This window comes from Rhipicephalus microplus, chromosome 1, assembly GCF_043290135.1.
Source record: "Rhipicephalus microplus isolate Deutch F79 chromosome 1, USDA_Rmic, whole genome shotgun sequence".
NCBI lineage: Eukaryota > Metazoa > Arthropoda > Arachnida > Ixodida > Ixodidae > Rhipicephalus > Rhipicephalus microplus.
The window spans coordinates 130,235,710-130,260,791 of NC_134700.1; the positions used below are offsets into that span (position 1 = coordinate 130,235,710).

Here is a 25,082-nt window from a genome sequence, read left to right on the forward strand (position 1 = left end):
GCAAGTACGAAACTAATCATGTTAGAAGAATTTATTTCTTTCGAGCATTGATTCCATTCAAAAGATTTTAATTTACTGAGAGTGTAGTGTATTATCTGTATACAGTGGTCACGAAGCAGGAGAAAGCCAAGTGCAAAGTGTACGTGGTGTGTTATTCTTTCTTGTTGAGGAGTGATTCCTCTGTGTGTAAGTATTAAATCACTAGAGCTACCTTGTAAGCCGTTTGGAATTGGCTACGCAAATTTTAGAACACGGTGAAATTTCAGTTTCCAATTTGCCTGCTCTTGCCCAGGTGTGCAGCATTCTTTCAACCACAATTTCGCCTTCTCCACACAAATTACCTTTTTCAAGGGCTTGCCCTAGAGCTTTGCAGTGCCTTGTCTCATGGCGTGTTGTGGCGTGATTGCAGGTCTACGGTGGCATGCGAGGCATCAAGGGCTTGGTGACGGAGACGTCCCACCTGGACCCCGAGGAGGGTATTGCTTTCCGCGACTACTCGATCCCACAGATCCGCAAGCTGCTGCCCAAGGCGCCTGGCGGTGAAGAGCCCCTTCCTGAGGGCCTCTTCTGGCTCCTTCTCACTGGTGATATCCCCACACCCGAGCAGGTGTGTCATTCCTGCTCCCTCTCGCTTTCCGGATAAGTTCTTAGGGGGCTGGTTAACAACCCCGAGGTTCAAAATTTAGGATGGAGATAACTGCATCGTAGTACAACATGAACATGCTGTTGTGAGAATTTGGCAAACAGCTGGAATAAAGACGGGATGAAACAACCCTGCAACTCAAGCACACATTCTGTCGTTTCTAGATGACTACGCGGCATATTTGATTGCTTGTGCAGCCATAAGTTTGTCTGTTTTTATTTTACTCTTGTCTTCATCACCACGCCTATTTTTCTTTTTTCACTTCAAATGCACGAAATGTTTCCACGATAACCTTGCTTACTAATTCTAACTGTGCTCTTTCTCTCTGAGTTCATACATTATGTATACTGTGTGCTTTCGTTTGATCGCTGTGAAACCGTCCAGTGTATGAGGTGGCTAAGTTCTTCTCAAGCTGCTCCATGCAGCTTTTTTTTGTCTCGCAACCTCCTCGCAACCTTATTGGTCCTCGCAACCTTATTGCAAGTTAAGTCTATTCAATTCAGTTCAATGCTAACAAAGCACCACACAAGAACAAACAAAACTTGATATTCAAAGTAGTGCACGTCTGAATAGAACAATCATGCCAACCAGACTCTAACTGCATGTTAGATCATAGTCAGTGCCCATTTGGTCGTCTAGCCGTCTCCATTTCCTATGCCTTACCTGCGCTGTTATGCCGATCACTCACTAGTACAAGCTCATCTAAGTTCTTGTTTTTGTAAATATAGGAGAGTGAAAGCTGTTGTATTGTTAAGACACTGAAAGAGAACATGACCCTAGAAAGAAAACTAGTAGGATTGTTTTATTGGTTTTATTGGTATTGGTAGAAGTTTTATTGGTATTGTTTTATTGGCACCACCAATGCAATTAGTACATTATAGTGCATTTTACTGCCTCCCACCGACACTCCGACTGCTGGCTATTCTCTTTGCACCCTTTCTAACTGATAACTTGCATTAATATTTTGCTCCGACTTGGGCCACTTGGTATGGCATGATTGTTTTCATTGTTATACTTTTGCCTACAAACAATGGCTCATATTTGTATGTCTGGTATTGTCTTTTGTGTAATGATACCAGTATGTGTTTGAAGTAAACAAAGCTTGCTGTAAGGACAGGACAAGCTCTTTGACAAGTGTTCACACAAATATTTTTTTTTACTTGTGGGTTCGTACTGTAAGACCTAGTCATCTGTCATTGGCTCTGGCATATTTTATGGTCATTGCCTTTTCTTAACAAAGTGCATTGGCAGATCATATTCAAAATAAAACTTTGCGGCCCTACTGATAGCAAACTTAAAGAGAAAAATGCATGCACGAAGTTTTGTTTGATCTCCGCCTTCAAAAAGGGATAAATACCAATTGATGAACTCCTGCAATGGTAGAACCCGCCAAGTCGATGCTAAAGGAGAGCAACTCCGGTTGCCCTCAACTCTGCTTGCAGGTGAAGTGGGTGTCCAAGACATGGGCTCAGCAGGCGGACCTTCCCTCGCACGTAGTCACCATGCTGAACAACTTCCCCTCGCACGTGCACCCCATGTCCCAGCTGAGCTGCGCCATCACCGCCTGCAACACCGAGAGCAAGTTTGTGCAGGCCTACAACAAGGGCGTGCCCAAGGCTACCTACTGGGAGGTGAGCACGCTCTGGTCAAAGAGCATAGCACGGTGAAAAGAATGCATATTAAATCAGAAGCGTATCGTGCACATTTCATCAAAATGCCAAGGACTGAATGGGCTAGGCAACTCAGTACAGAAACAGAATGTATCGAAACTTTGTATTCAGAGATCTCAAGTTCATTTTAGTAGGAGACAAAAGTTCATGTCAGGTAATGTTAACAGTTAATGTCAAACATATGCTTAAGCAGGGATAAGAGGTTTCAGAAGCAGTTTATGTGTACTTGCATAAGAAATTCTATATACAAGTCTATACCTGAGGGAAAAGAGTGTTTAAAGTAGGACAACCTAAACTTGGCCGTTTCAAGGCAAGGCATGATGTGACATTCACACAACTCTACGTTGAACAGAACAGCATGAGTGTAAATGGTGTCATTGAGTGGAAAATGAATGAGCATAGAGTGGAAAGTGAATTTCAATATTCGAAGGAATCTCAATGTATTTGAATTTGCTTCGATCTGAATTTAAGTTGTTGAAAATTTCCAAGTATTCGAGATAAATGAATAGGTGTATTGAGTTTAGCTCGCATATAAAGGCCCCACTTGAGAGGAACTTTCGCTTAAAACGAGCAATATACGCGTGACCGCAAAAATATACGTTGCTTTAATGACAAAAAATCGCACTTACAACGAACATCTCCAAACGCCGCCAATCGGTTACAGCGAACGGAGTTGGCGCTCTGCTGATTTTCCGGGAAACCACTTTCGACCATCGATCAGGCATCGGCAAGGTGCCCATAGATTGTTATTGTTAAACGCCGACCCTGCCTCCGCGCCCCTCCAGTTGCCGCTCTCTCCGACCGCTTTTTGTTGCGCATCCCTCCGTCCTTTGTCCTCCCGCTACTCTGAGCACCCCGCATCGCCAGATGCGGTCCGTGTTTTCACACTGCCACCGATCTTTCGAAGACCAGTCAGCAATCTCCCCAGTTTTTAATCGCTGGTACTGCCGATGGCGTCGCCGGCCTGGAGTGACCTAACCATTTGCCAACATCGTCTGTATTCGATCGTCTGCATCTTGTCCTATTGTATCGTTCTAGTGCAGGCGCGTACGCTATCCCACCCACTCTGATGGTTCGCGATTCGTTTCGTGTTTAGGGCCTGTTCTGGCTCACTTTGCACTCGGCTCAGCATGCCCTCCGCACACTTGCAGAAGCGTAAAAACGGCTGTGAATTTGTGTAGAACAAATGATGAAATATCGAAGACGGTGAGGCCACGCAAACTTGCCGGCGCAACAAAACAATTCTTTGAGCACCGCCGCGCGCGCTGATCCAGGCGGCCATGTTTAGACTTCTCTCTGTGCATGCAGGCCTTCTTTCAAGTTTTACCACGTGCGAGTTGCACGCTTCGCGGACCTTTCAAGCAAGCTACCCAACCTGCCGCCTTCCTGCACGTCTTGGTGCTCGCTCTCGGTGTGCGTGTGTGGTCAGGATGGCAGACAGGAAGCCTTGCATGCTTTTTCTTGCCGCTCAACAAAACATTGAAAGTGTGACCGCTTGGCTTGGGCCTAATCCGCGCGTTAGGTGCCGCGTCGCGGAGCGCTTGCTCATAGCTGTTGACCACCTGGCAGCCAACTTGCCACTTCGGGGGTCCCCGGTATTCAGCTGTGGAAATGGTGAAAATTTTGTGGGCGGTGGTGAAGGCTACATGCACACGAAGCCGTCTTCGCGAAGCTGACTTTGTCGACATCGGGCCCGATGCCGAGCCTGAAGCTTCCAAACAGGACCACTGAGGCAGCGATTTGTGGCAGCGCGTCGTTGACTCCGACATGGGAGAGCAAGTGGGACATCTGTTGCGATGGTTTCATTACAGCCGATGATGATGCCGACACCGTGGAACCATGCACGGATTAGGGCTTTGTGAATGAAATACGCGGCAAGAGCGTTTTTGAAGAACTCGGATTGCGAAAACGACAAAATTTGGAAGCCATTGCCTTATGCAGCATATGCCACGGTCCTCAGCACAGAGCACGCTGCCGTTTGAAATAAATTTGAGACCGCCCTTATTGCTTCTGCTTTTCGAAACGCATGCATCTTGGACATTTTTGCACAAAAGATTTTGTGTTGTCACTCGCAACTTCTTTAAAAGCTGTTTTTTATTTAGTACGAACTTCGGGATACAGCGAACGGATGCTGCATCAGGCTCAGGTTCTTTGTAAGCGGGCTCGACAGTATCAGTCCACATGTAACTTCTTGTAAAGGTGGTTTCACTGCAGTAGAGGGGTGCGAAGCTATGAAAACACCTAGTCAAGGAAAATCCACACTGCAGCGATTCTCTCAAGGTTTAAAGGGGTACTGACACAAAATTTTGGGTCTAAGATAGCCTGTGGGGTCGATTCTCAGGAACGATCCTCAAGAACATATTGATATCTGCAAGATATCAACAGGGAATATAGCTTGGAAGGTATGTTAAATTAATATTGAAGTTTGCGTGAGCGACCCAGTCCATAGCACTATAGACACCTTCGGAGGTGACCCCGAGGGGACGCTCTACTTCCCTCACGTCACCATGCTGCAGTCAACAAAACAAGTTATGATGACGACATAGCCGTCATTTTTCGTTTGCCGCGTTAGTTCCCGAAGTTTATATTTCTCGGCGGCTGGTTGCGAGTGCGCGGCCGTGGCGCACACTTTAAAAGTTTTGTGCTTGGCGACATTCTAGTGCCGTTTCCTATTTGAAAGTAATTCTCGATGTGGATCGTGCGAAAGTGCATCACAATTCTGCGTGCTGACATGGTCAAGAGTTGCACACGCTAGGTGGCGACAGTTGCACCCAGTTTTTGGGACTCTCTCAAATCGAAATTGATCAATAATAAGGGGCCTGTAACTAGTTATCTGTCGCGTGCTGCAGCAAATAATGTGTCGTGTCTCGACTAACAGCCCTACAGCAACGCACTGTAGCAGAAAAACGCGAGGCCAAATTTTTTGTGTCAGTACCCCTTTAATGAATACAATGGCTTCACATCAATTCATAATTTTTTAAGCTTACAAGTTTTTTATGCCAGCTTATATGCTCCAAGTAAGTTAATTTTAAAACGTAACATATTTTACAGGTTATCAGTTAAATTCTACCAAAAGTCAAATCCGGCTACCGTTTAAAGTTGTTTCCTCTTTCTCTGAACCAAAAGGAATGGCATTCAGTTGCACAAGCTTTCAATTTAAAAATATATATATTCTGCAGGTTGGTTAGTAGGGTCATGACAACTATGCCCATTTTTCTGCATAATAAGTGATTTATACCTTTCACGTTCGACCAAAATCACTATTCACACAAGCCTAGATGTAACTCATTGTCTCAGTGCAAATGTACAACGCACTGGGCTGCCTTGCATGTGTGCTTTGAGTCTTTTTCCCAACTTTGAAGACCAAGATGTGGAGAGCATTCAGCTGGAAAGAGAGTGAGGAGTCTGCATACAGCAACTAAAAAGTAAGCCTTTGTCACCAACAACGCAATCGGGGAAAGATTGCAGATTGCGACCAAACTTTCACGAAGGCCTGTGACTGTTCATGAATTCTGTTTCGTGCTTTCATGTCTCGCATTCCAGCGCTTCGTGCTCTGAGTTCTTATAGGATCGTCTGAATTATCCGAACTACGGCCAAATGTGACTGAATTAATGGCTTAGATGCTATTAAACAACAGAGAGTTGTGCGATTAGTATAGCCATCAAAAGAAAAAGAAAAATTTGGGAACGGTGTCGATTTATTTCTCAACACAGTCCCCTTTCAACACTATACACTTCACCCAGCGATCCTCCAACTTCTTAATCCCATTCGAAAAGTACATTTTCTCCTGAGCTGCAAAGTAGGCTTCGGTGGCGGCGTTAGCTTCTTCGTTCGACTAGAATTTTTGCCCGGCGAGCGACCTTTTTAGTTGGGAAACAAAAAGAAATCACTGAGGGCCAAATGTGGAGAATACGTTGGATGGGGCACCACTTCGTTGCCCAGTCCGACCAACTTAGCCACAACGACAGCGCAGGTGTGAGCTGGCGGGTTGTCATGGTGGAAGAGCACCGTTTTCTTCACCAACTGTGACAGTTTTATTTTTCCTATTCGGCGTTGCATTGATCCGGCTTAGTGATTTGGTGTAGTAGGGTCTTGTCACAGTTTTGCCCTTTTCGAAGTAGTGGGCAAAGATCAAACCTTAATAATCCCAGAAAATGGTCGCCATCATGTTTCCAGCCAATGCGACAGTCTTCGTCTTCTTTGGAACAGGTTTTCCTGGCACAGTCCAGTGTTTCGACTGTTCTATGGTCTCTGGTGTGTACAACTGGACCCATGTTTCGTTGACGGTCACGAAACAATGCAGGAACTCCTTCGGATTACACTTAAACAGCTTCAAACGCTGCTCTGAAGTGGTCTCATGGACGCACTTGTTGTCCCGAGTGAGCAAACCTGGCACACATTACGCAGACAGCTTTCTAATACCCAAAATTTCATGCAGGATATAACCCACGTAGTCTTTCGAGATGCCTGCTGTCTCGGCTATCTCGCGCACCTTCAGTCAATGGCATGCAAGTGCAAGGTCGTAGATTTTTGCCACGTCATCGGCCGTGGTAGCTGTTTGCGAGGCCCCTGGCGAGGCTCATCAAACACCGATTTGTAACTACGTTTACACTCATTGAACCAATTATAGATGGTTGCCTTCAAAGGAGAAGCTTCATTGTAGACAGCATCCAGCCGCTCTTTGATTTCACTGCACAATTTCTCTTCCAAAAACAAGACTCGAATTACTGACTGATATTTTTTCTCTTTTCATTGCTTAACAGACACACGAAAATGGTCTGCTTCCTCGAGCAGCCAAAACAAAACCTCTAGCCCAATCCGTCTAACCTTTGTGTGTGTCCCTCTAAGAGAGCGTACTCAACGTCGGTATATGTCTCATGCGATAGCGTCGCGCTCTCACAGTGAGGCTAAGTACTTATCGGACCACCCTTGTATGCTTGCTTGCCAAGACCGGACAACACATCCAATTGATCAGGCTTTCCAAGTTATTGAGCTTTCAATGTACTACCAAAAAACTTTAGTGTAAGCTCTTCTCGTTAACTTACCGTATTTTCTCGCATATAACCCGCACCAAAAATTGAAAAAAATCGCCTGAAAAGTGGGGGTGCGGGTTATCTGCGAATAATCCGGAAGCAGAGGTCGGCTTCACGGCAATGCATAGCCTGCCGTGCAGTCCGCATCATGACCTACTACACTCCTGACCTGCCCAGAGAGCACCTCTTCCAGCGCCCACGTTCTAGTTCATACCTTCTGCCGCTAGGGCCGTAACCTACGAGCGGCGTGGCGCTAGTCAGCACCTGCTCGCTGACGTCATCTTCACTCTTTGTGGTCAAATTTTGACCAACAAAGCACTCGTAGTGCGTATTTATGATCCAAAATTTAGAATTATTCAGAAATAATAATACTAAAAGACATTCAGAATTTTTTTGCAATAAAATGCACGCGACCACGCATAGGCTGCCCTACATCGTGTAAATCTACGGGTTCCCACGTTTGTCAACCAGTGTGCTATAAATACTCAAGCGCTCTGAACACCTTGCTTAACCAGCAATGTATGGGAAGAAATAGTCACATATATGCCGCCAGTTCACTGCAGAATGCAGGCATTCTTATACCAGCGCCTACAAAACAACCGTAAAGAAACAGACGAACAGGTTATAGGTAGCGCCACCTACGGCGAGCGATTGAACGAGAGCGGGGACACGCGCTCCCATAGGAACCCCGCTATCTGAACAGGTCAGGAGTGTAGTAGGTCATGGTCCGCATCCCCATCGGCATCGTCTGGTGCAAAGCCAATAAAAGCCAACATAGGCCATAGACAGATCCCGTCCGTAGCGTGTTTATTCACTTTTTGCGTGCTTTGTTTGATTTGGTCAACAGCGTCACAACAGCGATTTGACAGCGTCTGTCTCAGAGTCAGGTGTGGCCAGTTTGCACCGTTGGTCAGCTTTGTCTGGTGAGGCACCATGAGTGGGTCTCGGCGACAATCTTTCACCGCGAAAGAAAAACTCGCGATTATAGCTGCTGCGGAAGAAATCGGCAACAGAGCTGCTGCGAGGAGGCACGATGTCGACGAGTCCTGCATTCGCGACTGGCGAAAAAAAAAGGCCTCTCTCGAAAGTGCACACAAGCAGAAGCGAGCATTTCGCGGCCCGAAGACTGGTGCGTACCCCCTTCTTGAGACGCAGCTTGTCAAATTTATTGAGGAGCGGAGGAGTCGCGGCCACGCTGTGTCAACGGAGATGGCGCAGATGGAAGCGCTGAGGTTGGCCCGCGAGATGAACATCTCACGCGAGTTTCGTGCGAGCCGTGGATGGCTCCAGCGATTCATGGCCAGGCACGGATTTTCGATGCGGCGGCGAACGACTATGTGCCAGCGGCTTCCCAACGCCTACGAGGATAAGCTGTTGAGCTATCAACGTTACGTCATCGGGCTGCGGAAGGAGCACAACTACTTGCTCTCCCAGGTGGGAAATGCCGATCAAACGCCCGTGTACTTCGAGATGCCCATGGACACCACTCTGCAGAAAAAGGGCTCGAAATCTGTAAGCGTACTGACGGGCGGAAACACCAAACTACGCTGCACAGTAATGTTGTGCGCTTTGGCGGACGGTACCAAACTGCGCCCGTATGTAATCTTCAAGCGCAAAACGCTACCCAGCACTCCACTGCCACCAGGGATTGTTGTGCGAACCGAAGATAACGCGTGGATGAATGGTGACCTCGTCTGTGACTGGCTTCGCACGATCTGGGAGAAGAGGCCGGGCGCCATGTTGGCACGGCGGTCGGTGCTGGTGTTGGACTCGTTTCGAGGCCACTGCACTGACGCAGTGAAAGCGCGCCTCGCTGACCACCGCACCGACCTCGTGATCATACCCGGTGGCATGACTTCCATGCTACAGCCACTGGACGTGTGCCTCAATAAGCCGTTCAAGGCGCACGTGAAGCGGCTGTATGCCGAGTGGATGGCCGACGGCCTTTACGCCCTCACACCGACGGGGCGCGTGCGGAGGCCAGACATTGCGCTGCTGTGCCAGTGGATCGTGGATGCGTGGGGGGCGATTCCGGCCGACATGGTGCGCAAGAGTTTCAAAAAGTGCGCCATCAGCAATTGCTTGGATGGCACCGAAGATGATTGCGTCTTCGAGAGCGGCGACGAAGCCTCGGATGGCAGCAGCGACAGCGGCGAGTCGGGCGATGATTGAAGGAACGGGAATCGGCGCCGTCAACGTTGCGGCGATCGCTTCGAAATAAAGTTCTTTTGTAAACGAGATTGTGACTGTGACTTCCCAAAACAGTTTTTTTTAAGCTAAGCATGCGGGTTATACGCGAGGATTTTTTTTCTTTTTTCGGGGAGTTCAAAGTTAGGGGAGCGGGTTATATGCGAGGGCGGGTTATATGCGAGAAAATACGGTATGCTCGTGGGGTGATTGTTCATCCATCACCCCTTTGCATGTGCAGCACGCATTTGACGACACCATGGCGCTTCTGGCGAAGCTGCCACCGATTGCGGCCACCATCTACCGCAACTTGTTCCGCGACGGCAGCAGCATCGGTGCCATCGACGTGTCCAAGGACTGGTCGGCCAACTTCACGGCCATGCTGGGTTATGATGACCCCAACTTCACCGAGCTCATGCGCCTCTACCTGACCATTCACAGGTACTTGACTGTAACCAAAATTCAGCCATTCTGATGGTGCTATCACATGTGCCCTCCGAGTGCCAAAGATGGGCCGATTATAGAACACACTACGCGGGGGTAGTGTTATTAATTTAAAATATAAATGGGACACGGCGGCAGCGGCAAAAACCTGTCGAGATTGTCCATACAATTTCTATCGCCATAATAAGGCTATTACAAAACTCAGCTTAGTGTTTCATAAATGCAGCATCATTGAGCAAATGTCGCTCACTAGTGCTTTTAACGGGGCTATATCTGCTCTGAATGTTCTTACTGCTCTGAACTCCTTCAAATAGGCCCGTCTGGCTGCTTTGAGCTTGCTCCAAAATGTATTTTTGTCTGCTTGAACTGCAAAAAACACTTTTTCCTACTCCCAGGACTGCTCCCCAACCCATGTACCTTGCTCCACTCCTCGAAAAGTGAAAACACACTGCCCTAGCTGTTTGGTCACACATTCTTTAGTGGTACAGTTAGAGGCATGCACATGTAAGCAATTCCCGTCTTTTACATGAGGTGTCTTTTAAAAGCAGGGTGCCGTGTATGCATTTTCTTATGAACTCCTATTCCAGTACTGGCACTCTGGTGTCTCTTATACCCATATATGTCTTTCACATTAGTCTCTCTTACAAAAGGGTTCAACTGTATATTCCTGCACACAAGGTTAATGCATATCTGATATCCACTCTTCTCACTGCGTCCACAAAAAAAAAAAAAAAGGCTTTATAAAATGGGAGTCTTTATGTTTCTTTTTGTTCGTGCTATCTTGCCCGTGAGACACTGGTTCCTATGCTTTTTATTTATTTTTTTTTTCATGCGAGGCAGCTGTGGTAGCAATTCCACGCTAAGTTGAAGGTGCTTCGACTTTCAACTACACGATAGTGTCTAACTGGTATCATAGCGCAAGATCTTACTTGAGAAGATTACTGATCACTTGAGCAAGAAATGCACATAGATCGTGGTTGGCACTCGTATCTGCCCATTTTATGCCAGTTCGTGTCGCATGTTTGCAATCGTTGATCACTTGCCCTTTAAGAAGAACATTTAAATTCTTTCTCCAAAACACAACCCAGAACGAATTACAGTAGATTCTCAGTAAACGGAGATCTCCTAAACGGAACAACTGCCTCTAACATGATTGGTTTGTTGCTGTATTCTGCAGCCTTGTTCATGTCTCATTAAACGAAACCGCTGTTAAATGAAACATATTTTCTCAATCCCTTTAGGTCTTGTTTAACGAGCATCTACTGTATGTAGCTATGCAGGTGTCAGCGATTGTGTGACTAAATTAATTGTTATGCTAACTCTATTGTCATGACCAAGACTGTTGTGTTGTCATTTCTTCTTCTGTGTCCTCTTGCTACTTTTCTCTGCAACATAAGACTGTAGTTATAGGGCTGTCTGTTGTTCTTCAAGCGCAATTCAAGTGCCATGCTTGCAAATAATACAGCCGCTGCACAATGAAGCTTTGTATTTTGCACAGTTGGTTGCTCAAACCGCCAGTCAGGCAGACTAGCTCAGTTCGCGAGCATCGAATATGTGACATGCTCTTGAATTTCTGGCTAAATTCTTGCAGAGAATGGCTCATGACAAAGCAAATTGTTCTTGACGTGCCTGTAGAATTCGCGAGAGGCCACACTCTGTGACCAGCGTGTAATCGGCACTTGCTCTCCTTTGCCTTGCAGTGACCACGAAGGCGGCAACGTGAGCGCACACACGACCCACCTTGTGGGCAGCGCCCTATCCGACCCGTATCTCTCTCTGGCTGCCGGCATGAATGGTCTGGCCGGACCTCTGCACGGCCTTGCCAACCAGGTGAGCTCTTTATGCTGAGTCTTCTTATTCTCAAAGCAATGTGTGGCGTAAGATTACTTGGGGTTGACATCAATAGCACCATAAAAATACTAAGGAGAGCCAGACGATCAAAAAGTGCATGCCAAAAGTTCTGCAGCCTGGCATCTCTGTAGCTGGGATCGTTTTTGGATACCCCCCACTCCCCTTTGTCATTTGTCGTGTTCTCTCTCTCTCTGCTACTGTTTGCCAGCTTGAGACACCAGCTAGCTCAGGGCTATAAGAATTATAAGACAGGAGACAGTTATGAGGTTTATTGGTGCTCCAGTAGACACAATTATTCCTCGACTCTGTTCGTAGCAGTTTACGTTATTGTTGTACTTTCATTTGTGGGGCCGGCTTAAGGTTCATTGACACCATTTATGCGTGAAGGAACAGTGCAGTGTTTTTCTCCTGCATATATGTTTAGTGGAGGCGTGCAAATGTTGAAAGGTTTGAATACAAACCAAACATTATTTTTTGGTCATACGTAGTGTCTTCAATACAAAAAATGCATATTTGTATGCTATCCAATAATCAGTCATGACCAAATAAAAATGTCAAATATTCAGTGGAACCTCAAATTTTAGAACAACTGGTAAATTACGAATACCCTGCGACTGTCTGCGATTTGAAATAGGTTGACAGCTGTATTCATGTCCACGGTAAACTGATTTCGTCTGCGACAGACGATCGCCATGAATTTTTTTTTTTAGAACACTCTCTTGTAATGGAATGGGGCAGTGTAAGTTTTTAACTGAAATACACAGCTGCAAAGGTGACAGGAGTAAACTGATCAGATTTGAGGACATGAAATAACTTTTTGCTGTGACCTAATGCATGCTGCTTTTCCACGAATGCAGGAGGTACTGGTGTGGCTGACCAAACTGCAGAAGGAGCTCGGTGGTGAAGTGAGCGATGAGCAGTTGAAGGAGTTTGTCTGGAAGACCCTCAAGTCTGGACAGGTGCGTGTGTCATTCAGCTTTCATGAGACATCATTTTCTTTTTGCATGGAAAGAAAGCAATAAAAGATGCTACAAAAAGACATCACCCTATTTACTCGCATAAGGAAACCACCTCTTCTTCTCCTCTTCCTTTTTTGTCCACCCTCAAAAAGTTGACACCAATTTGGGGAGAGGGATCATTACGCGGGAGAAGAAAAAAAAAAAAACGGCCACAGTGGTTATAACAGCAATAATTATTGCTGTGTTATTAAGAAACTTGCGTGTTATAAAGAAACTTGCGGTCTAACCGCTGCTGGCCTTCAATGCAGTGGCAGGACTACGAGGCCTGTCAGCATATTTGAGAACTTCACTCTCCAGAAGGGAAAACTGTTCTTGTTCTGGCTCGCGAAATGCACAGCAAACCTTTTACAGCGAAAGCTGTTATGAGATTAGAATACAGGTCACCTGCAACGCCGTAGTTGTCCGCCGCTGCCGGTGTTTGTAACCAATATCGCAAGAAATAAGAAAAATAATGAACTTGACAAATACAGTCGAGCTCACTTACAACGAACCTCAGTCTGACGCGGCATCCGTTCGCTGTAGCCTGAAGTTCGTAGTAAATAAAACACAGTTTTTTAAAAAGTCGCGAGTGAAAACAAAACTTTTCTGCCCAAAAAAGTCTGTGATGCACGTGTCTCGAAGAGCAGAAGCGATAAGGGCATTCTTGAGTTAATTTAAAACGGCAGGGTGCTCGTTCACCGAAGTCCGTGGCATAAGCTGCATCAGGGACTGGCTCTAAAGTTTCGTCATTCTCGCAATTCAGTTTTTCCAAATTGCTCTCGCCACGTATTTCATTCTCAATGCCCTAATCCGTGCACGGTCCCGCAGTGTCGGCATCATCATCGGCCGTAATTAAACTATCACAACAGATGTCCCACCCGCTCTCCAGGTCGGAGTCGACGACGTGCTGCCACAATTTGCTGCCGGAGTGATCCTGTTCCGAAGTTTCAGGCTCGGCATCGGGCCCAATGTCGACGAAGTCGGCCTCGCAAAGACAGCTTCGTGCGCATGTAGCCTTCACCACTGCCCACGAAATTTTCACCATCTCCACAGCTGAATACCGGGGACCCTCGAAGCAGAAAGTTGGCTGCTAGGTGCTTAACACCCATGAGCAAGTTCTCCGCAACGCGGCACCTAATGCGCAGATTACACTCAAACTAAGAGGTCACCCTTTCGATGTTTTGTTGAGCGGCAGGAAAAAGCGTGCAAGTCCTCCAGTCTGCCATCCTAACCACACACGTACACCAAGAGTGAGCCAGACGCGCACATGCGACACACATGCCAGAACGTGTGGAACAGTTCCGGGCCCATTTCTAGTCGGAAAACGAAACGAATTCGAGCCAGCGTGGCTGGCGTCAAGGAGCGGTGGAGACCGGCGAAGGGGTTGTGATCAAGAGAAGAAGCAGATTTGCGAGAGAAGGGCAAGGAGTTGCGATAGAGTAAACAGAGGGGAGGATGAGGTGGGAGGGCGATCTTGAAAACCAAAACACACGAGAAGGAGGTAGTTTGGGTAGCTTCCTTGAAAGGTCCGCGAAAGGCGCAACTCGCGCGCAAAAGTCAAAGCACGGTCACCTGGATCGGTGCGCGCGGCTGTGATCAAAAAATCTTTTTGTTGCGCCGGCTGGTTTGCGTGGCCTCTCCATTTTCGATATTTCGCGATTCGTTCCGTGCAAATTAACAGCCGTTTTCGCGCTTCCAAACGCTTGCGGAGGGCATGCTGAGCAGAGTGCGAAGTGAGCCAGAACAAGTCCTTAACACGAATCAAATCGCAAATATCAGTCGGTGTGGTAGCGTACGCGCGTGCACTAGATGCAGACGATCAGATACAGTCGGTGGCTGACGATGTTGGCAAATGGTCTGGTCACTCCATGCTGGCGATGCCAACGATCGAAAACAGGGTAGGTGGCCGAAAGGTCTTCAAAAGGTCGATAGCAGTGTGAAAACGCGGGCCTCGTCTAGCGATGCGGGGTGTTCAGAGTAGCGGGGGGGGGGGGGGGGGGGGCAAAGGACGGAGGGGTGGGTAACAAAAAGCGGTCGGGGAAAGTGGCAACTAGAGGGGCGCGGAGGCTGGTTCAGGGATTAACAATAAGAATGTGCGGGCACCTCGTCGATGCCTGATCTGGTTTTCCAGGAAGTCGGAGAGTGCCGACTTCGTTCGCTGTAACCAATTAGCGGCGCTCGGAGACATTCGTTGTAAGTGTGATTTTGTACCATTGAACCAGTGTATATTTTCACGGTCACGCGAATATTGTTCATTGGGGGCAGACTGGTCTTAGACATCATTTTGTTTATTTCTTATGTGATCCTGATAACTGTACAGGATTATGCAGTTTTTTCTGCTGATTTCAAATATGTAGTTAGTTTTTCTGTAACTCATTTTGTTCCTGAGATAACCTAAGTTCACCTTCTATTGTTTAAGACCGCCATATAAAAAAATTATATTTAAAATACGCCAACATAGACTAATGACTATAGATTGAAAGTATGCAAGAGTTTTTGTTTTCAGGCCTTTCTTTCTTGGTTATTTTACAGCAAAATGAACTATGCATTTTCAAAAGCAGTTGGAATTGTGTTATAATTTTGATGAGTAAGTAATTACCAAGGCTTGTGCTCCAAATTCTGCTCCCTTACTTGTCATTTACACACACGCAGGTTTCCGTTGCAAAAAGAATTATTGCTGTACCTGGCCTAGCTGCAGAGCTATTCAGGCATTAAAATTGATCAGTCGTAAATTTACTTTTTCGAGAAAAATGGAAAAAACTGAAAACACACAGCTTCTTGAAAAAGCAACAATGATGGTGCACGTTTTGCAATCCTCGTAAAGGTGCTCATAAATTCGTAGCAGAGGTTCTATAATACAGGTGCTGGCAAGTTTTAAAGAAGCATCGAAGTCGGTTCCCCTTTTTTTCGCAGATTCTGCATGTTAACAGCACCAAGAATCTGGACAGTTAGAATGACATTACAAAAAAATTACTACTTTCTGGTGTGTGAAAATTTGCAGAGAGACACAAAAATACTCCAAAAGCCAAATATGTCAATCTTAAAAAATGAATTTTTTTGTCACTTTTTGGTCCCAAAGACCAGTCTGCCCCCTTAACGAAAGTTCGTTTTAAGTGGGGCCGTTATATGTGGGCTCGACTGTAGTAGAAACCACCAAGGACACAATGGGATTCGAATCTGGTTCTGCTGCGTGCCAGCCCAGTATTCTACCACTGAGCTACGCCAGTGCTTGGAACTAGTTTCCAAACTGGCCTTGGGAGGCTTGATGCCGGAAAAGAAATCCCGCTAATATGAGTAGTAAAGTATTTTAGGACATCAAAGGAACAGCCAGGTGTCACACTATGCGAATTGCGCAACGAGTGGGTCGTCTAACGCTCCAACCTATTAGAAAAGCGTGTTCTGGATCACCTACTAACCCACTTTAGGCATAATTTTTCGTAGTCAGCCACTGCATAAAAAAATTGCACAAAATTCCTAGAATGCGTGGAGCAAATGCCACACTTCTCCCAAGATTGACGAAGGATCACATAGTGAATGCCTGCTTACCACAGTCGAACCCAGGTATATCGAACTTGCCAAAAAACGTTTATTAGTTGGATGTATGGCATAATTCGATATAGGCCCGGTATACGTTTTGACACAAAGGCACATAACAAACTACAAGAAAAGTACTTTATTGATATGGTGGCTTACTTGCGTGCCCTACTGTGGAACAAAATAGTCCCGGATTATTTTCTGTGTCAACTACTTCGCTGCCTGCGACAGCACGCACGCCTCAACGTTGTCCGAGTCGGAGCAGCTGAGGCCGCAACCTTCCACATTCAAGCAATAGCGCCGAACCAACGCAAGTGCACTAATCACTTCGGAGGATGTAGGTAATGGGCCGTCGTCGATTTCCATATTGCTGTCGCTTTGGCTCAAGGTTGGCACGACGTCTGCAATGTAATCCTGGTCCTGTAATTAGCCCATGATGGGGACATCATCGTCCGCATTGACGAACTCGACGAATGTCGATCCGTCGATAGCACCTGGGAACTCTGCCAACTCATTCCAAACTTCGGCGGAAACACCTGCGGTGTCTTCAATGCTGTCAGAATTTGCGGTGTCATCACCAGGCATCCGGAAGCCGGCATGCCTAAAGCAGTTATGGATCGTCTCCTTCTTGACATCTGCCCACGATCTACTCAACATAGAAATGGCTCCGAGCAAGTCAATCTTAAGCTCCCTGCCGACACGAAAGTTCTGCAGCAGCCTCTCCACCAGGCGCTTCCGATAGCCGGCTTTCATTGCGCATATAACGCCTTCATCCAGTGGTTGCAGTACAGACGTAGTGTTCGCGGTCAAAAAACGCAGCTCGATGTTGCTGAAGGTCGTACTGCAGTGGTGCGATGAACAATTGTCCACGAGCAGGCACACCTTGCGATTTTCGGCTACCAAATCATCATTCCGCAACGATATTCATCTGCTGAAAAGCTCCCCGGTCATCCATACTTTTGAGTTTACTCGGTAGGTAACTGGAAGCGACAGCGCATTTCGAAAACGCCGCGGTGCCGTGCTTTTCCCGATAACCAGAGGTCGAAGCTTTTTCGATCTGTCTAAATTACCGTAATTACTCGAATCTAACGTGCACTTTTTCCCGGTTAAGCGAGTTCATAAATCGCATGCACGTTAAAATCGAGTGCGAAAACAAAAATTAATACGGTCATTCTATTGCCATCGGCATTTCCAAAATGGCCGCCCCCTACGTGCTTCGGCATGGCGCGTCGGATATTTCTGCCTGTGTGTAAAAGCGGCACCATGATGCCACTTTTAAAAGAAAAGTCATCGCGTGTGCCGAAACAGACTGAAATCGGGCCGCATCGCGGTCGTTCGGAGTTCCCGAAGCGTGCGTGCGGGACTGGCGGAAACAAAAGCAGAAGATTGTTGACAGCAAAGATTCACGCAAAGGCTTCAGTGGACCACAGCAAGACCGGTTTCCGCAAATTGAAGAGCTGCTCGCCGAGTATGTGCTTGAGCAGCGAGCGGCACAGCGGCCCGTGACGACAGAACTGCTCTAAATGCGGGCTATTCAGTTGGCTTTAGAAAAAGGGCTAACGCGGAGCCAGTTCAAAGCGAGCAAGTGCTGGCTAACTAATTTTATGAAGAGGAAAGGCTTTTCCCTCCCAAAGCGAACGGGCATGGGCCAAAACTTGCCGGAGGACTACGAAGAAAAGCTTCACAGTTTTCAGAGGTTCGTCCTAAACTTGCGGCACAACAACGGCTACCTGCTTGGGCAAATCCGGAATGCCGATGAGACGCCTCTTTACTTCGACATGCCTGGCACCACAACCGTCGAGAAGAAGGGGGCGAAGCAACTTCGCATGCTGACATTGGGCCACGGTAAAACAAGAGTGACGGCAATGCTCTGTTGCACGTCAGATAGGCACAAGCTTTCCCCGTAACTCATATTTAAACAAAAGACGCTCCCGAAAAGAGTCGTTTTGCCGAGTAGTGTGATCGTGCGGGCCAACAAGAAAAATGGGTGCGCGTTGCAGTCGATGTCTTACTTTTTTTTTTCGTCATGAAAACCGAGTGCGCGTTACAATCGAGGGCGCGGTAGAATCTAGTAAATACGGTAGCTGCCAACAGCACGGACACACGAGTTTTGTTTGCCTTGCCGCCGCTTGTCTTGTCGCCACGACACGCAAGTGCCTTGTTTGGCAACATTTGCCAAAATTGGGCGGTTTCATCCGCATTGAAGATATCTTGGGCTCCATATCTTGCTGCGATATCTCGCCAGTTTTTCTCGAGCCATTTTTCTACGCTGTCCAGGTCCGCCACTCTGCTTTCACCTGTAACAGCTTTGCCAACGATGTCGTGCCATTTTTTGAACTGCTGAAGCCAGCCTGAACCGCCTTGGAAATCATTCCTGCCAAGCAGAAAAGCAAGGTTCTTGGCTTTCTGCTCGATCATAGGGCCGGACACCGGGATGTTTCGCAACCGTACGTCCACAAACCACTTGTAAAACGGCCGCTTCAACATCTTCGTACACAGCAGCGCGCACACGTCGGGTGCCACGGGCACCTGGCCTTTTGTTCGACTTGGCCCTGGTGTCTGCCTCGTTCTTTAGGATAGTACTCAAGGTGCTCCTTGGAATTTTGTACGCGGCGGCGATGTCGGACTTCTTTTCACCGCGCTCAACCCGATTGATGATTTCAAGTTTCGCGGCGAACGGCAAATTTTGCCTGTTTGCGCAAGCCATGATGACAGCGCGTCAATACAGTTCACAGAGCACCAACAGGAAACACCACGGATCATGCTGAATGGGCAGCAGCAGGCACACAAGCATAAAGAAAAAAAAATTGGCGCTCACTTTTACCGCCTCCGTGCCTCAGAGAAAGCACGACGGCCTCTGATTGGCTGTAAGCGCGATGAGCGGGCCAGGATCATTTCTTGGAGGAGGGTGTTCGCTTGCGCACAACCGGGTCTAACCAACTTTTTCTAGGGTGGCGCCGGCAGTTTTCTCCGCCACCGTGAGGGAAAGCCAACTTGCTGGGACACTTTTGTGGCACATGGAGTTTCATATGTCAGTTGTCGTTGCTATTTTCGTTCGATAAAACAATAACTTTTGCTATATATTCGCAATGTAAACTTACCGTGTTTAGGAATTGTTTGATATACGGGATAATTTGATATAAACGGGTTCGATATAGTCGGGCTCGACCGTACACAAAAGTTGTGAATACCATATATACTCGTGTAATTAACATACCTTTAACTTCAGTCGTCAAAATTAGGATTTTTTTTTTCCGGCATAATAAACGCACCCTCTACGTTCATCTGCAGCACTCCCGCTAATCGACACCTTGCGCCTCCTTACTCGTTGGATCTCTTTCATTTTTTATTATTATGCCGACCCCCTTGGCCACCTCAGTTCACTCCCTCTTCCCCTTCACCCATTGCCGTGTGCTGTATTGTTTTTTTATTCTATCTGCACGCCACAGGTCCCCCGTCTTTTTTATCTCTGTGCCACAGCAGGGTTCACAAGCAGTGCAAGTGTAGAGACGTCTGCAGCTGATAAGCACATAGTGAGCGAAGGGAAGGTCACGAAACTGCCCGCGCCGACCGACAGTCGCTTCCTGCAAATACGGAAGTTTAAGGCTCAACGACGTGCACGAGATTTTCGAGTGATTACAAGATTTGCTGTCATAAAGGGTCATTAATCGCTATCGCGTCCAAGTTTCTGGACAACCAGAAAAAAATTGCTTGTCGCCCAAAAAAGATCGGGATGATTTCCACAACATGGTAGCTGGTAGCACTCTCATGTCTGAATTCTCGCTTCCTTTGTTCTCCGCACATAGAGGAACTTCTCATGTGGAAGCGAGGTGGTGGCCGTATTTTGTTGTTAATCTTGTTATGGACGGTTTGTTTTGATGCTTCGGGGGTAGCTTGCTGCAATGTTGGTTACTTGCTACAATGTGAACAGCGTCATCGCAGTCGTAGTGCAAGGTTGCTGCGAATTCGGCAAAGTGCATCGTAGCACACGCTTCTGGGCACCCCTCAAGATCACAGCAGATACCACTTTTGCGGTTAAACGATTGTGAGAAAAGATAGCCGTAAAATGCTTTTATGGCATGTGCGAGCGGCCCGGGGACAGCCATAAACCACCGAAAATGAGTAAAATGCAACAAAGAAGCTGTTTCCAAACGTGTACGCGTATGTCGATTACGAAAGGCTAAGCGACTTAACTTTTTTTTTTTGCATTATCACATTTTTCGCTCCTCCTGAAAAAGTTTTCATAAAATATGTACCGCATAATAAATGCACCCCCAACTTTGCTCCGCCCTTTCGAGAACAAAATTTGTTCGTTACGCGAGTAAATACGGTATATATGGTGTAGTGGATACCGAGCAAGCATGTTTGTAGCTGTTACCCAAAGAGTGCTAAGAAAAGCTTTTGAAAGGCGGCTCTTTCAGCTTTCGCTGTGACTGTGCTACGCATTCCACACAGGCCTGGCTTTTTTTTGTATCCAAGTTTTCCTTTTTTTTTTCAATGAGCAGGCACACATTGACGCGGAAGTGTAATCCACTTGCTTGGTTAACGTTCTCCGATGCACACTCGACAGGCCTAAAAACCAGCTGTGTATCTAGCATGCCCCACATGGAATGTGCGATCGTATTCTCATGAGGTGCGCTTTAAGTTTCCTGTCGGGAAAAAGCGTTGTCGCTATCACGTCTCCTACCTCGTCCGCAAATTGGAAAGCTTTCTGGCTTTCCGTCACGAGCCTTCGCCTTCACTGCTACTACGTGGACATTCACAAGTCTTACGGACTTTTGTCACCGTTGGTTTCCCAGCCGGGAACCTCAATATCGTATCAGGTAGACCAGTGCTTGACTGCAATCTTTTCAACGCCCAATCATGTTGTCTTGCACAAACTTTCCGCGACAACATGTCGCATTGTAGACTAGACCTAATCAGCGTTTGTCGCTTTTCGGAGGTAGGGGCAGGTGATCAAAGTTGCGGTTCTGTACAAAATCAGCGTAACTCTTTGCACTGGCTCTACTGGAAGAAAAGGGTGCATGGGTGGCCGTTGTAACACTCGAAGGGTGGTTTGGCTATTGGATTGCAATGTCTTAGATATGGGGTGCAAGCCTGTAAAATCAAACGAAAGGTACTATTCAGCGCCCAAAATTTTGCTCATGGTAATGCTCATAATCTATGTGGCTTGAAATGTAATCAGCAAATTTCCGAGATGGCACTCTTGTTTTGTGTGTGTGTTTTTTTTGCATTCACTTTATTTGCAATGCCAGTCTATTACTGTTTTATCATTTTTGGAAATTCGACTGCTTGTAAACACAGCGCCAACGCATGCCTCAATGCTCGGACACACGAGACTGTAAGCTCGACACATTTTGTGCTGGTGTAGCCTGCGAAGGATGTTGTTTCGGCTGTGGTGCGGCTATTCGTGGCTTCAGCGAGTTACGTTATCAGCGGTCTATTCTGTAATTGGAAATGTAGTAGGCAAAAGGGAACCTAATAGGCAAGTAAATCGGTATTCAAGAAATATTTGAAATTTCCAATATTCACGCACCCCAACTAAAAAAGGCCACCTTTACGTTTTTGCATTGGCTTGCAGTGACATCGAGAAATCAAAAGGCATTTCGGAAGGCCCAGTAGATTGCCGTACATTGGCTACCTAGTGTTCTACAGGAGCCAAGGATTGAACATGGCAGGTGTCATTAACTTTTATTGAGCCGGAACAGCGTAAATATGAAAAGTACGATTGTCATTCATGAGTTTGAGTAAGCTGATGTTTCACTTTCTTTTCTTGACTCCTAATTATGGCATGGCTCTTGGAATGTCGCATGCTTGAAACTACCAAACATGGCACTGTCTTCAGCAAAATGATTTTTCATTGCAATATACAGTATTGTGAAGTTCAGACCATTAGTCCACTCTTGAAGTCTGCACACATACATACATGATGTTTCGGGCCAGTTGAAGTGAATGCTGTGCGTGAGAAGCTGCTAGAGTTGATGTGTACAGTTGTACACACCGACGCTTCTCCTGTAATGGGCCTTGTAAAATCTCTTCGTGGTTTTACGACACCAGAATTTACTTTTGTCACAGATGATTCATTTGTCTGGTTGTTAGGTTGTGCCCGGTTATGGCCACGCCGTCCTGCGCAAGACAGATCCGCGCTACACGTGCCAGCGGGAGTTTGCGCTCAAGCACCTGCCGAACGATCCAATGTTCAAGCTGGTCTCTCAAATCTACACCGTGGTGCCTCCCATTCTGCTCGAGCTGGGCAAGGTCAAGAACCCATGGCCCAACGTAGATGCACACTCCGGTGTCCTCCTGCAGGTCAGTTTGCTTCCCTTATTAAGGGCATTTAGTTGCGCAAAATAACAAAAGAAATTCAAGAAACCAAAGAGATCATTTTCAGGCAATTATATGAAGGGCCTTTTTGAAAAGTTTTTCTTAAGGAAATACAGTGGGTATAAGACACTGGTTGGTATACAGACACTGGTATAAGAGACACCAGTGTACCTACAACGAAATATGGGTTGATAAGCAGATGCATGGGAGGTATGTCACAATTGTTAATACCCGAAAACCAGCGCCCCGTGCAGCGCTGTTCTTGTGTGTTTTGTATGTCATGTCTGAAATTTGTAGAATGGGACGTGAAAATAATTAAGTCTCGGTTGGTTCTGGGCTCTCGTAGTGCCATGACGTTCTTGGCTATTCATCTGTTGTTGGCGTCCTACCGCTGCTAGTCTGGCGGCTATCTTCACTTGTATCAAGGTACCCTACTTAATAGAGACATCCGATATAGAAGACAAGAATTGCAGCCTGGAGCATGCCTTTTATGAAGGGGTTTAACTGTACTAATGAATGGCAGAGTATAAAGAAAAGATACGTGCTATGTTGCAATTTCATTTATGCGTCACATGAAAAGACTTTCTTCTGTATAAACTTTTTGGCCTAGACCACTAGTCTTTTGCCATTTGTCACCCCCACCTTGCCGTCTACACGTTAGGTGTAGCAAAATCTTTGATGCCAACAAACGAAGGATCCTTCGGCTCTGTTGTTGACCTTTTTTTTTTATTATTCTCGGGCTTGATGACCTAACGTGGTCAAAATTCCCGGAGCCCTCGACTACGGAGTCTCTCATATGGTGGCTTTTGGATGTTAAACCCTACATGAGTCAATTGATGACCTTATGACAAATTCTAGCTTGCACTGATCAAAAGTGCTCAATGCTACAATCCAAAAAAAAAAATTAGAAGGTATCGTAGCTCGTGCAAATCCTTCAGGTGCAGTTAGCATTTTATTTTTTCCTGCTTGACTCATGTGGCCTTAACGACAAAGCCATGTTTGAAATAGCTTTGAATGCCTGCCGGTACGCTTGTAAGGTATTTACGGTATGCCCTCATGAATGCATATGGTAGTAGTTGCAAAGAAGTACGTACTATAACTAACTGTTAACCATAAAGCTGCCTCCTGAAGAGTACCGTTGACACTAGCAGTGTGTTGAGAAAATAGGGGTTCTGTTTAGTGATTGTGCCTCACAACGCTTATACAGTCGAGCCTCGCTACAACAAAACTGATGGGGTGCAGAAAAAATTTCGTTGAATTGAAGATCTCGTTGTGAAATTGAAAAAATATCTCTGATCTGAGCAAGCTAAACAACGGAACGGTTATTCTCAATTCAAAAAATGTCTGCTGCTTCCTATTCTTCCCCAGCAGCGTCATGACGTGATTCTCACCCACGCATAGCGAGGCCACAGTGAAAAGCACGCTGAAACAACGCCTAAAACCACTTTCATGAACGAACCAAACAGTTGCATTAACACATTAACACCAGCAGCTGTCCGCCGTCAAAACTATCCGACAACATGCTAATATATGGTAGCGCAGAGAAAGGACACGGACAAGAGTAGGCACATTCAAGACAACACCTTCTGTTGTCCAAGTCGTTTGTCTGCGCTACCATATATTATCATGCTACCATATCAACAAGCCCAAATCGCCACCCTCATTATCCAAAAACGCCAAGGTAGAAGCAGGGTATCGTGGAGCGGCGACTTTTGCATTATTCTATGCCATTCTTATCATCCATCACTCGCGGCTAGCTGATTTTGTTGATAATGTAGACGAACAGCCGCTCTGATTCGTTACCAAGGGCGAGCATAATGATAAGCATCGGAATCGAAAAAGGTATCGTGCCGCGGTTGCACCCAGCAGCTGCGAAAAGGAAACCATGAACTGAGCTTCACCTTCGGATCGTCTGCAGCTCCAAAGCGAGCCAGTGGCAAAACAAAAGCAGAACAGTCTCATTGCCATCACTATCGAGCAATCGCAGCGTTCATACTGGCTGAACAGTGGCGGTGTAGTGGCGGTTTCTGGTGGTGCCAACGCGTGTTTTAGACTTCGTTGACACATTTTCAGGCTCTGAAACTGCATCGAAATGTTAAAGATTGGATTTACTGCGTAGGAATAAGTATCTGAGCCTATCATTGCTTCGTAAAATTTCGTTAAAGCGGGGCGATCTAAGAAATTGTGTTCGTTGTAGCAACAATATTAATGCATTGACTTCTATGAACTGCTGACGGGGAATCGTGAATTTTTTGTTGTAGCAAAAATTTCGTTGAAGCAGCGTTTGTTGTAGCGGAGTTTGACTGTATGCCTTGTAGAACTTCACGGTTACTGCATAGCTGTGGGACACTTTCCTGACAGGTACGTGAGTGTTATAGTGAGGTTTTATTGTTGTCA

At 46.5% G+C, this 25,082-nt stretch overlaps 1 protein-coding gene across 2 annotated transcripts in view; it reads left to right on the forward strand.

The window, feature by feature from the left end:
- The window catches only part of kdn (citrate synthase), a 48,298-nt gene that overhangs the window by 21,962 nt on the left and 1,254 nt on the right, over positions 1 to 25,082 (forward strand). For both annotated transcript variants that reach the window (XM_075887363.1, XM_075887364.1), the window contains exons 4-9: positions 410 to 607; positions 2,086 to 2,274; positions 9,776 to 9,975; positions 11,679 to 11,808; positions 12,687 to 12,788; positions 22,461 to 22,670. In XM_075887363.1, the coding sequence (XP_075743478.1) occupies positions 410 to 607; positions 2,086 to 2,274; positions 9,776 to 9,975; positions 11,679 to 11,808; positions 12,687 to 12,788; positions 22,461 to 22,670 (1,029 nt within the window). The remainder of the gene's footprint in view (positions 1 to 409; positions 608 to 2,085; positions 2,275 to 9,775; positions 9,976 to 11,678; positions 11,809 to 12,686; positions 12,789 to 22,460; positions 22,671 to 25,082) is intronic.